This window comes from Bison bison, unplaced genomic scaffold (genome assembly GCF_000754665.1).
Source record: "Bison bison bison isolate TAMUID 2011002044 unplaced genomic scaffold, Bison_UMD1.0 scf7180017864108, whole genome shotgun sequence".
NCBI classification, from domain to species: domain Eukaryota; kingdom Metazoa; phylum Chordata; class Mammalia; order Artiodactyla; family Bovidae; genus Bison; species Bison bison.
Genome location: NW_011494680.1, coordinates 9501691 through 9515718, shown reverse-complemented (window position 1 = coordinate 9515718; position 14028 = coordinate 9501691). Strand labels below are relative to the sequence as shown.

Genomic DNA, 14028 nt, shown 5'->3' with positions numbered 1-14028 from the left:
GTCACTTCAGTGTCCGACTCTTTGCGACTCCATGGACTGCAGCCCGCCAGGCTCCTCTGTCCGTGGGATTTCTCCAGAATACTGGAGTGGGTTGCCATTTCCTTCTCCATGGGGTCTTCCTGACTTAGGGATCCATCCCGTGTCTCTTAAACATCTCCTGCATTGGCAGATGGGTTCTTTACCACTAGCTCCACCTGGGAAGCCCAGGGCACCCACTATTCCTGCTGGGCTCTGCAGGATTGCTGACTGTGGAGGATGGCTTTTACTATAATCACTTGTCTCAGGTTAGCTCAGACACTGAACTGTCCGTCTTTGACACTGAGAAGAACTTTAAGGGGAAAAAAAAGGTCATTTTAATAATATTTTTCTCCATCATTAAAACGGGATAATAAAACATGCTCATTCAGCCATTTTAGTAGGCTCCCCTGGTGGCTCAGTGGTGAAGAATCCACCTGCAATATAGGAGACCTGGGTTTGATGCCTTGGTCGGGAAGATCCCCTGGAGAAGGGAATGGGAACCCACTCCAGTATTTTTGCCTGGAGTACCCATGGACAGAGGAGCCTGGCGGGCTACAGTCCATGGGGTTGCAAAGAGTTGGACATGAATGAGTGAATAAACAACAACATCAACAACAAGGGGCTGGAGGGGGGCAGGCGGGTCGGCGAGTTAGCGTCTAATGGGTACAGTATCAATTTGGGAAGATGAAGACGTTCCGGAGATGAATGATGGTGGGAAGTCCAGCAGGTGAGGGCGAGGTGGCCAGGGTTCCGTAGGAGCCAGTGATGCGGCTCTGGGCCAGAGTCTCCTTCTCCGAGCCCCAGAGCCTCGTCCACACATCGCTGTGGAGTGTGCAGTACCTACCACACAATACTTGTGAGGTTGTATGTTTATTGATCAGGTGTCATATATAGGCAAAGTATATAATCTTTCTCTATAGGTTGTAGATTATAGATAGATATCTGGGCTGATTCAGAAATACTGTCCCCATTTTGCGGTGTCTAGAGCAGAGCAGCCGTCAGAACATGAAATCTGGCACCGGAGGGTTTCACGGGACCGTCAGCCCACTGTGTAGGCCCCACCCAAAGGCCTCCCCCTCCTACCAGCCCTCCAGGCCCAACAACAGCAAAGATGACTAGGAGCCTGGAGGCCACATCACTGCTCTGCCCCAAAGTCTCCCGTCTCTTGCAAAGTCAGAGGTGAAGCCCCTGGGCAGCCTCTGAGGCTCACATCCGCTCCACGTCATCCCAACACCTCCTGCCCCTGCTCGGGACCCTGTGCTCTGGCTGTTTCCCCCATGGGACACCCAGCCCCGGACAGCCCCTGGGGCTCTCTGTCAAGTCACTGAGTCCCTGCTGCTTTTAGAACCTGCGACCCATCCCCCCAACCCAATCCCTAAACCATCACACCCTCCCCCAACAGCATACTTCCCATCCTACATACGGTCCTTATTATCAGTGATTATTATAAATGATTGTAATCAATACTCAACTATTAGCTCTCAAGGGAGGAGCTGGGACTGCTCCATCCGGCACCTTGGGAATGCTTAGCACCCTCAGATTTTTGAATGAGGGAACGATTTAAAGATTTACTTTTAAACTGGCCATATCCATTGATTTTGTGAAAAGCCCATTAACAAGAAAGAGAAGGCTTTGGGGAAAAGTCCCTCTGCTTCCATGTTCCTGGAAAAAGGAGGGCTGGCAGAATCTGGCTGGGAAGATGTTAGGAATCTGGAAATACTGAATGACGTCCCCACAGCCAGTAAGTTGAGGATCTGAAGAATCATTTGTTTGCAGACAGAGGTGGTTGTCTCTTGAAGTGGCAAAGACTCCAAAGTACATTATACAAATCTTTGTTTCAGAACTGACCAAGAAACAATCATACAGCATCATTTCTATGTCCGTTTCCTCCACCATCCGGTGCGAGGCTTGGGAGGAGCCCTGTGTCTAGTCCTCCAACCCTGTTGCTTCAACAATATCTGTGACCACGCCAGGCACATTCTAGGCTGTTAGTGGTGGAATTTATTAGTGGAGCGAAAGATACGCACGCAGACAAGAAGGCGGAGAAGTGTCTAAGCATATTTTACAACACCTTCCACTAAAGACAAAGTTCTCACACCCTTGTCTTTCCTCTGGATATTTGTTCATCTTTTTTATGTCTCATACCACCTGGCTTTTTTCTCATATATATCCCGCAAATGGAAATAGGTAAGTAAGCAGTACCTGGGTAGGGAATTTTCCCATAGGTGACAATTTCGTACAGGAGAATTCCAAAGGACCACACGTCAGACTTGATGGTGAAACATCCGAAGTTGATTGCTTCTGGAGCTGTCCACTTAATGGGGAACTTAGCACCTAGGGGAGAAGACACAAGGGCTTTACTTGGGTCTCTGAGCTGAAACAAAAAAGTCACAGGCGTGTGACTCTCACACTTTCCTTCTTTGAGGGGGAAAGTTTTGATGATTTATTTTGAGTGGGTAACACATGCATATCCCAGGTGGCTCAGTGATAAAGAACCCGCCTGTCAATGCAGGAGACCCAGGTTCAATCCCTGGGTCAAAAAGATCCCCTGGAGAAGGAAATGGCAACCCACTCCAATATTCTTGCCTGGGAAATCCCATGGATGAGGAGCCTAGCTACAGTCCATGTAGTCCATGGGTCACTCTTTGTGACCCCATGGGCTACAGTCCATGGGGTCACAAAGAGTCAGACATGACTGAAGCTACTGAGCACACACACACACACACACAGAGGCTTGTCAAATTCTACAAAACCAATGTAATAAATTGATCTCCTGGGTCTGAATCCTGGCTCTCCCACTTACTATGTGGCTTCAGAAGCTTCTGAGCCTCTCCTTTTTCCTCATATACAAGATGGAAGCAATATACTACTTATCATATAGGGTTATTGTAGAGATAAATGAGATAGCATGAAAAGCACTTAGAACAGCAGCTGCCTCACTGAAAAGCTCACTACCTTTTAGATCGCTGCTGCTGTTCAGTTGCTCAGTTGTGTCTGGCTATCTGCGACCCATGGACGGCAGCACACCAGGCTTCCTGTCCTTCACTACCTCCCAGAGTTTGCTCAAACTCATGTCCATTGAGTCAGTGATGCCATCTCACCATCTCCTCCTCTGTCACTCCCTTCTCCTCCTGCACTCAGTCTTTCTCAGCATTAGGGTCTTTTCCTTTTACCCACTTCTCCTCAAACTGTTTTCCTTGACCCGCCATTTTGCTGAAGGTGATTAAGGCCAAAGATAAATTATAATCCACCAAAGAATACCGAAACTTGAGGCGGGAGAACCACCTGAAGCGTGACAAATGCAAGAGATGTTTCACAAATCAAAGCAATGTTTTCAGTCTGTTTGTCACATCTATGAATTCTGTGGGCACCTTCCAGAAATAACACACATGTTGTTAAATTGATCTTTAACAAGTCTTAGGAATGTCAAGGAAGTGCTTGACTCTTTCAGAAGAGAAAGCACTGCAAAAAAATCCCCAAAACTACTCACTGAACTTTCAGGAATGAGACTGTAGGAGTCCTCAGATCACAAGCAACACAGAACAGTCTCCAACAGGAGAGGCCAGTGCAGCGCCAGGAGGGCCAGCCTCGGAGCGCCAGGCCAGGGACTCAGGGATTTACGCTGCTCTGGGTGTTCTTTGGTTTCCAGGTATAATATGGAATGTGGGGAAATAAAGGAGTGTGTTTTTGTAGTGTTACATTTACTTCTGTGTGTGTGTGATAATTTCCATGTTTTAATTTGTATTGGGTTGGCCAGAAGGTTCGTTCGGGTTTTTCCACAAGATGCAATGGAGAAATCTGAATGAAATTTTTGGGCAACCCGACAGTTGAAAGGCCAGAATACAGCCTTAAATAGTATAGTATAGAATTATTGTTACAAATATTCTTTCTACAGTGAAGCAAAATGTACCTCATTGGGTGAAAAGCTCTGACATGTAATATGAACAAAGAATTACGATTCTGCCAAGCCTCTTCTTGTTTTGCCTCACTTAATTGAAATACAAATGACAGCATTTTTAAATTTTATAAAAGTATCATACAGAGATAATCGAAAGAGTAATTTTTTAAAAAGAAAACAATTAGGATATACCACAAACTGCAACTATGGTATATATTGAATATTGTACCAAATGAATTCTTTTTTTTTTTTTGATGCCTATTGTAATCGCTTTGTTAAAAATAGGCAAAAACAAAACAAAACTAAACAATAACCAAACACCTAAAGATGGCTCTGGGAACATACCTTCTCTGGCTGTGTACTCGTTATCTTCAATCACTCGAGCAAGACCAAAGTCTGCGATTTTGCACATGAGAGACTCAGAGACTAACACATTAGCGGCTCGTAGGTCTCTGTGGATGTAGTTTTTCCTCTCGATGTACGCCATTCCCTCGGCGATCTGGAAACAGAACAAGGCTTTCCTTTAGACGTTCTACTTAGGCCCAGAGAGGAAAATCAGAAAGCTTTTGAGTTCTTGTAGATATTTTGATGGTTCAAGTTTTTCAAACAAAGGGTAAATTACAATCATCCCCTTGAGTCCTCTCTAAAATAACTGCTCCTCCAAATCTCCAATGATGAAAATCAGTCTCAACATAATTATTTAAGTTGTCTCAACCTTTCTGAATGTGTGGAGGCCCTTTTGAAGACTCTGTAGATACAAGGACGTCATTGTCCCAGCTTTTCAGAAGTGAAAACAGAGCCGGGGGAGTGCTGTGCTAACAGACCCAAGAGCAGGCTGTACCTGTCACCACATATTCATGCAAGAAAAGTTGATTCTAGATTCCATTAGCCAGAGTAGTCTCTGATTTCTTCCTGCTGTTGTGAAATAGAGAAACAGAGCTGGATTTACTGGTGTCCCTGTCACCACATCCCTGCTGTACAGTTAGTCAACTGCCCACAGGACCCAGGCTCCAAGCTCTCTCTGCACAGTCCCTCCAGGATGAGCAGAAAGAGTCACCCAGACACAAAGCTGACGGATGGCAGGAGAGAAGAAATGAGCCGAAGATAAAACAGGGGAGGTGAAACCACTACACAGCAATTACTGGAAAATCGGGTTAAGGAATCAAAATAGGGTTATTTAGGAAAACACTACCAAATTATTAAGAATCAAGAAGTAAGAAAGGAAGGGAGTAAGGGAGGGATGGAGGGTGGGAGAGGAAGGAAAGAGAGAGGGATGAATGAAGGAAGGGAGGAAGGGAAGGACCAAGGAGCTGTGTCTGGTGAGCAGTTAGAGGGAAAACTAATTAGGATTACTTCACACAGGAATGAGTGTATTCTGCAAATTCTACCTTGAATTCCAGGCAGCTCAGGGTGGCGGACCTGACTCCTTCCTAACTCCATCCTCAACAGCATCCTCCTTATCATTCATCAAAGGCCAGTTCAGCCAGGCGCTGCGGCTCAGCAAAGGCTTAGCTCCTTACTACATGCAATGCTTCTCCTGACTCCAATGACTACAGACTGGGACTATAGACTCCAAAGACTGGACAGGGAACCAGGAAGAGCCGAGGTTTGCTGTGATTCCAAAGCAAGCTGGACACTCCATCAGGGACACTCGCCAGACACGTCTCCAGAATGTGACCCACCACTCCGAGGAGCCCAGGGGACACAGGCTGAATCTCTAACCTGGTGCACCAAGGACTCATGTTTCTCTCATTCTCAGTGACGGATCTGAATGCTCAGTTCATGAAAAGCAACCTGGGAACTTGTTGGTAAGGCTCTTCTTACACACTCACCGAGTTCTGCATTTACACAAACCTGAATGCATTTTTAAAAAACATGATTCTCTGAAATAACAACAGACTTGCAGCAAGTCCCACTTATTCTGGCTTTCTTTTTCATCTCAGGGTTTGTTAAGGAGCTCATATTGCAAATAATAATAACAGCGCTCACTGAGATGAAGATTCGAAACAATAGCATTCGCCAAGTGGAATAAACAATGGATATGAGAGCATAACAAAAGCTTTTGGATAGGACTTGTTCTGAGGTCACAAAAGACTACAATTCTCTTTTTATATAAAATGTACTATTTCCCTGGTCTGTATGCGTTGGTCTTTCTGGGTTTCTTTCTTTCTTTTAAACCTTAATCTTTGTTTTTTGTTTGGTTGTTGTATTTACTTTGACTAAAGTAAAACCAGCTCTATTTCTCTATTTCGCAACACCAGGAAGAAATCAGAGACCACTCTGGCTAATGGGATCCAGGATCAACTTTCCTTGCGTGAATATGTTCTACCTCCTCTGGGCCACTTAGTCTAGCAGCTGTCAGCATGGAAGAAAGAGCTGTTGCATAAATACATCACACCCAGGCTCAGCCATCCTCCGGGCCCCAAGGAGGGGGGGATGGTGCTCACCCTCCACTTTCTTTTTAATTAAATTATAGTTCATTTACAAAGTTCCAGTCGTAACTTACTGCAAAGTGACTCAGTTATACCTGTATATTGGATTGGCCAAAAAGTTCATTCCGGTTTGTCATAAGATCTTATGGAGAAATTGAATGAACTTTTTGGCCAACTCAATACATGTGTATTCTTTTTCAGATTCTTACCATTGTAGGTAATTACAAGATATTGAATATAGTTTCCTGCACTCTACAGCAGGTCCTTGGTGTTTATCTATTTTATATATAGTAGCATGGATGTGGGGCTTCCCAGGTGCTCAGTGGGTACAAAATCTGCCTGCAATGCAGGAAATGGGGAAACGCAGGTTTGATCCCTGGGTTGGGAAGATTCCCTGGAGGAGAGCATGGCAACCCACTCCAGTATTCTTGCCTGGAGAATCCTATGGACAGAGGAGCCTGGTGGGCTATAGTTCATAAGGTCGTGAAGAGTCAGACATGACTGAAGTGACTTAATATGCATGGATGCATGCACACAGCATGTATCTGTTAATCCCACCAGCTTGGGAAAGGTGAATTGTGAAGGAGTTAGGTGGAGTTGCTCAGGTCTGATGAGGACAGAATCTGATTCAGGAAGATGCCTTTGCACCCAGAGGTATTTTACATAGATGATGATGATGATAATAAGGTGGCTGACTGACAGGTAAATAGATAGATATATATAGAGATGGTAATAACCATCACTTCTCCCAGCACTAAAGGGGCGCTTTTTATGCACCAGACACTGTTTTACCTTCATTAAACCTACTTCACATTTCATCTGAAAACAATCTATCAGGAAAGTTTTATTTTCATTATACACATGCGAATGAGACTTAAAGAGGCACAGGAACCTCCTGAAAGTCACAGAGGGAGGGAGAGAGCCAGGACTGACACCCAGGAGGGCTGACCTCCAGGTCACATCCCAGAATGTCCCATCAGCAAGAGAGCTCACAATTGGATGCTTCTGGAACTCAAATTTTTCATCAAGAGGAAACTATTCTGCTGAGAAGAGAAAAGAATGCTTTTGACGTTTCATCTTAGAATTCATTGTTGATAAGCCCAAATTTCACAGCTCAGAAATGCTATCACAAACCCTCCCCAGGCAGAGTTCAGGAAGGACATACAAGCTTGGACATGCATGGGTTGTCTTTGTCTGGAACAGTGCTTCTCAGCCTTTTTTCATTATCACCCTCTAAGGAGAAAAATTGGAGGGCAAGAGGAGAATGGAGTGGCAGAGGATAAGATGGTTGGATGGTATCACTGACTCAATGGACATAAGTTTGAGCAAACTCTGGGAGATAGTGGAGGACAGAGGAGCCTGGCATGCTGCAGTTCATGGGGTCGCAAAGAGTTGGACATGATTTAGTGACTGAACAACAACAACAAAATACCAAGAAATAGGATTTCGTCCAGTAGGTCTGAGCTGTGGAGGGCCACAGAAATATCTAAGCTTTCCTCCTCCCCCATGAACAAATTCTGAGTCCCGTGGGGGCAATCTTGCCCCATTTTGAATTCTCGGTCTAGAAGCTAAATTAAGCAAAGAAGGTATAAAGTCCATTTTTCCCTATGACTCAAAAGTGGCAAATAAGATGGATGATGATATATTCTTGGCTTGGATGAGGTTAACACTCTGTCAGAACGAAAATAACCAGGCTAAAATTAAGCAGGAAAATATTCTTTCATTCAAGTAGTCCTATATATTGTGAAAAAAAGCAATAACTATCTTTCCTTTTGGAAAATTCGACAAGGCTGAAAGGAAATTATTTTCCTAGAGTCATGCCACAGGTTAGCACAATGGTTTGGAAGTGACTTCAATTTCCCTTCTGCTCATTTAGCAGTTAAATTCAGTTTTAACCCTTATGACCATATTTCTTAACTCTCTCGCTGGCTGTGTCCCTGGGCCTCTTATGTTAACCCAGTGCTCACCCTAAACCACCTAAACCTGCATCCCTAAGAGTGAGGCCTCCCTGGCTGGTTGTGATGGGCAGCCCAGGTGCAGAACTGCCTTGGCCCTTGTCGCTTCCCAGGAGCTTGACTCTGATCCTGATTTATTCAGTAAGAACCCAGATTTTAATAAGCTCTTTGTCTGCACAGTGAACTTGAAGAAGCATTGCATTAGATCCAGTGCTTTTAACTTCAGCTGTCTTAGGATTTGAAGTGCTAGACAGACTGGCATGAAATCTCAGTCTCAGCCTCATGAATGGATGGACGATAGTCCTCCTAAGGCTGGGGAAAGGAGGTCCCCACACAACTCAACTGAGGAGAAATAAGGAGAAAGATGACCACAGCCGGCAGGAAGGAGCCCAAGCAGAGAGGCGAGGGTGCCAAACGGGGGCTGATGGCCCAGATGGTGGGCAGCACAGAACATGTGTCCTGAGCTTCTGTTTCTTTTGTAACTTAGGGAGAACACTAGGCTCACAGCTCAGAGGCAGGGAAACTGGAACCTATTCCTGCACATCAAGGTTCTTGGGTCAGGCCGTTATTGATAGGGCTTAGAAAACTGATTTAACCTCTCAGCTTTAAATAGTCGGAGGGGATTCTCTACCTCTTGAGCCACGTCGGCATCATGCCAGCATCAGGCTCAGTGATGCGCAAACATGAGAAAACCTTGACTTTCTGAACCACCTGCCAACACTAAAGAAGAACTAAAAATGTCTCTTTCTCCATGGGCTAATTTCCAACTCTGTACTAGAGAGTCTGTGTGTGAAGCAAGTGGAAATTTGAAGTAAAAACCTCCCCTATGACTTAAAATGAGAATAATCATACAAGGAGACAAGGTTGGTGATGTGTCTGGACTCTTGGTTTAAAGCTACCTTGATTGACGGTCACATGGGCTGGCCATTTCCTGAGGTCAAATAGCGTGGCAGGCATACATGTCTAGTTCCTCTTTTTCTACCATTAATGGAAATATATGGTGACATTTTCTCTCTTTAATGTTTCTGTGTGCAGGTGTGTGTGTGTGTGTGTGTGTGTGTGTGCCTGTAAACTATCCCAAGAAGACAGGGAGGAACCACTTGGGAGTGAACCACTGGGACCCCCACCTGAGCAGTAACCCAGCAGCTTCTGGCAACATTTCCTAGGCATCTGGTACCCAGTAAAAGTTCTAGGCACTGAGAAGACATTAAAAATGATGCTTCCTGAGTTAGAGGTCAATCTCATCTTGCATGCGTGCATGCTCAGTCGCTTCAGTCATGTCCAACTCTTTGAGACCAAATGGACTGTAGCCTGTCAGGTTCCTCTGTCCATGGGATTCTCCAGGCAAGACTACTGCAGCGGGTAGCCATTCCCTGCTCCAGGGGATCTTCCTGACCTGGGGCTCGAACCTGGGGCTCCTGCATTGCAGGCAGATTCTGCACCACTGAGCCATGAGGGAAGCCCCAATCTCATCATGGGGCTAAATAAGCAGACCCCCAGCCTCTGGCTGTTCTCCAGGGAGGCCTTTCAACATGCTGTGAGAAGAAAAAGTGTGACCATTGGGCGACTGCCAAGCAGCTTCCCAGACAGGACCAGAGAGGAGGCTCTGACCCCACATACCGGGAAGCCGCTGTTCTGAGAAACGGGCGAGTAACAGGCTATCTTGCTCAATGAGTAATTTGTAAAATTTTAATGAGCAGAGCCCACATGAGACAGAGCGGATGGAATAAAGGAACCTAATTGACGGACTTGCTGTGATTTCTCGAGCAAAGCTAAAATCTGCCCCAGGAAATTCCAGCCCGAAAGAAAAATGGAACTGAAAACCCAGCCTGTCTTCGAATTGGCCAGTTGGAAAACATTTGTCACTTAGATGAGCAGTGAGAGAGAAAGAGCAAAAACCTGCCAGAAAGCAGGAAAGACTGAACTTTGGTTTTCTTGTGGCATGTCGTGGCACCTGTCCCATGAGGCATTGTTTGCCTTACTCTCTAGATACGTACTTTCTTCCTACACTTGGGAAAAATAGAATTCAAATAATTAATCACTTGCAAAAACCCTAGGGAGATTACAAAATAATAATAGTGTTAATATTAATAAGCTGGAACCGAGCCAAAGGGTAAAAGCCTCTCAAGCCTATCTGAAGGGTTCTCTCCATCACCCTGGGGTTAATCCTAAATGGATCTGAAAAGACCATTTCATGACAAAAGGAAAATAAAATGCAGAGAAAACAGTCTTTAAAAAGAAAGTTTAAGTAAGAACACATTTCCTTGGCACTCCAAATGGTACAGCATTTACTTTGTGGCAGGTGATACTTCCTATAGATGTACTTTTCTATCAATATTCACTGAGCCTCCATACTGGATCCCTGCACTCTTTAGTCCATAATTTGGATGAAGGAAGGGATGGCTTAGAGAGCTCATTCCTTGCTATGTTGGAGCATCACATTTCTTAGAAATTATGTTTTAGCTTTATTGGGTTATTAAAAACATTCTTCTTTATTCCTCTTTTTCCAGCAAAACTTCTAAGAAATAATGGAAACTATGGCTTTGATGCTGATGGTGATGACAACGGAGATGATGACGAGGACGGTGGGGACAGTGACGGTGATGATGACAAGAGCGGCGGTGATGATGACAGCCACCGTGTATTGGCTGCTCACTCTGCCCAGGCACCTCACCAGGCATTTATAATCCCTAAAATAAGCCTGGGAAGTAGCCAACATTCCTAGTAAAGCTGAGTCTTGGAGAAGTGAGGTTTTTTCCCCTAGACAGACTTGGATTTGAATCCAAAGCTGGCTGGTCCTACCCCCTGTGCCCTTAATTATGTATCTGTACTAGCTTTTTCCTTTTAAAAGGGCTACAAACTGTAGAATGCTTGCAAGTTGACATCAGGGGAAAGGAGAGAAAGGAGAAATAATAACTAGATCATGTAACAAATGGCCACACTAAAGTGAGCAGTCTGTAATATCTTCATAGCTGAAAGATGAGGGCAGAGTTTGACACATACAAACTTAGGGCTGGTGAGGTTCTCTGATAGATCAAAATTTAATCGGTTCAGGGATTTCCCTGGTGATCCAGTGGTTAAGAATTTGTTTTCCAATGCAGGAGATAGGGGTTTGATCCCTGGTTGGGGAACTAATATCACACATGCTACGGGGCAACTAGACAGCCCGTGCATTGTAGCTAGAGAATTCTTTATGCCACAGTGAAGACCCAGTTTAGCCAAATTAAAAAAAAAAATCAATCCAAAAGCATGCAAGGACCCACAAAGCCTCAGGAAGACACAATTTCCACACAGACAGCATCACAAAATAATCATACTTAAAGCAGTAAGTTTCCATCAAAGAGATTTATCGTCATTAGCAGAAAAGAAAGAGCCATTTGTCAACTAATTCTCATAGACTTTTTCCTGCAAAAACTTACTGGACCAGCTCATATCCATTAGGACAGTTGTTATAAAAACAGTCAAACAACAACAAAAAGAAAATAAACAGTGTTGAGAAAGTAGAGAAATTAGCTATTGCTGATGGGAATGTAGAATGGTACAGCCACTGTAGAAACCAGAATGAGTGTTCCTCAAAAAATTCAACATAGGATTACTGCACAATCCATCAATTCCACTACTGGGTATAAAGCCCAAAGAACCAAAAGTAGATAGTTAACATTTGCACAATCTTGGACAGATGCACCCCTGATCATAGGAGCACTATTCACGATAGCCAAAAGGTAGAAACAACTCAAGTGTCCGTCAGTGGGCGAAATTAAAAAAAAACAAAACAAACTGCAGTCTATGCAAACAATGGAGTATGATTCAGCCATAAGAAGGAATAGAATTCTAACACAGACTACGACACGGATAAACCCTGAGGACAGTAAGCTAAGAGAAGTAAATAAGCCACAAATCATTAAGAAGGGCAAATACTGAACGATTCCACTCATGCAAGGCACTTAGAGGATCACATTCACAGAAAGGCGAGTAATGGCTGCTGAGGGCCGGAGCGAGGGAGGAGCAGAGTAACGTTTCATGGGTGCACAGTGTCAGTTCGGCAGGATGAAAAGGGTTCTGGAGATAGATGGCGGTGATGTCCACACAGCAGTGGGAATGCCACTGCAAACCGGATGCCACTGAACTGTGCGTTTAATAATGGATGAAATGGTAAACTTTACGTTATGTGTATTTTATCACAGTTGAAACGTAAAACGGGGAGCTTCCAGCCGTGGGAAAGCAGGAACAGAAGGCGGAGAGTCTGCTGGATGCTGCAGACTGGGCCACACCCACCGCACCGCACTGCACAGTGCATTCTGCGGCTTGTGGTGGCACCCTGGCCAGGGACACCCATGCACATCTGGGGGGACCACGTCAAACTGGGCAGTGGTCAGGGCTCCTCCCATACCACTTCCTCCCCAGGCCACTCCTCAATCTAACCTCAAATAGACCTGGCCGTGATGTGAATACACAACCAGGGATCAGCAGGAAGTAGACCAACAACGCCTCAGAAGATAGTCAGATGGTTGTGACTGTGCGTCAGAGACTTACAGTAAGTCATCTTGGGTTTTATACAAAACAGGGCAAGTTTCTTCTCAAAATCTCAACTTTTCCACTCTATGAAATGCGATAAGAATAGCATCACCTGAGAGAGTCCAGATGAGACTGAAAAGGAGAATGCAAGACCACTCAATGCAAGATGGAGATGAATGATTCCTAACATTAATACATCCTACTGTACAGCACATGAATCTCTGCTCAGTGCTATGTGGCAGCCTGGATGGGAGGGGAGTTTGGGGGAGAATGGATACACATATATGTACGGCTGAGTCCCTCTGCTGTCCACCTGAAACTACCACAGTATTGTTAATTGGCTATACTCCAGTATAAAATAAAAAGTTTAAATGGTAAAAAAAAAAAAAAAAAGACAAAATGGGATCATAGCAAATAGTAGTGATTTCCCTTTTTTTTTAAGCAACTTTTTTTTACTGTGGGAAAATGTACATAACATAAAATTTACTATTTAAACCACAAAAAAATTATTACTACTACTATTAATAATCCCTGGAGAAGGGCAAGGCAATCCACTCCAGTATTCTTGCCTGGAGAATTCCATGGACAGAGGAGCCTGGCAGGCTACCGTCTGCCAGGTAGGACGGGTCATAAAGAGTCGCATACGACTGAAGCGACTGGGCACGCACTGTTAATAATAAGACCCACATCCAGATGTGGTCGTATTGGTGAATGGAAAGTAGGGCTGATCTCCAAGGGGCAGTGGGCAGAACGCTGCCCACAGGTGCCCGAGTGCAGCCTTGCTCACACTGCCTCCCCTGCTGAGCGGCTGCCATCACCCTTGGGAGGATCTGGAGCTGGACTCCATGTCCACTGATGGGTTCCCTGGTATCAGCTGCCTGAGGCTGAAAAGGGATGACCTGGCAATGATCACCTCCTCCCAGTCAGGTCAGGGACTCCCCACTCTGTACCCCCAGGAGAGGGCAGTGAATAACCGACACTAAGATCAGAAATCTCCTTCGCTTACTGTCCCCTCTTCTGCATCAATTTCACTGCTGCTACTGTTATCAAGACGACCTACTCTGACCTGCGGCTAATGAACTGTGCTTATCACCTTAGAAGGAGAAGAAGGAAGCAAAATGTTCTCAACTTATCCCAAGGATGGAGGAATGAGACAAAAGCCACTGGTTCTTCCGCCCAAGCTTTTACAGGGCCAGATCAATGTTGCCTC

The 14028-nt window shown here is 44.9% G+C and overlaps 1 protein-coding gene across 2 annotated transcripts in view; it reads right to left on the bottom strand.

Annotated features, from left to right (window-relative positions):
- LYN (LYN proto-oncogene, Src family tyrosine kinase) overlaps positions 1–14028 on the bottom strand; it is a 75829-nt gene that overhangs the window by 2449 nt on the left and 59352 nt on the right. For both annotated transcript variants that reach the window (XM_010838968.1, XM_010838969.1), the window contains exons 12-13: positions 4262–4415; positions 2221–2352 (exon numbers count right to left, since the gene is read on the bottom strand). In XM_010838968.1, the coding sequence (XP_010837270.1) occupies positions 2221–2352; positions 4262–4415 (286 nt within the window). The remainder of the gene's footprint in view (positions 1–2220; positions 2353–4261; positions 4416–14028) is intronic.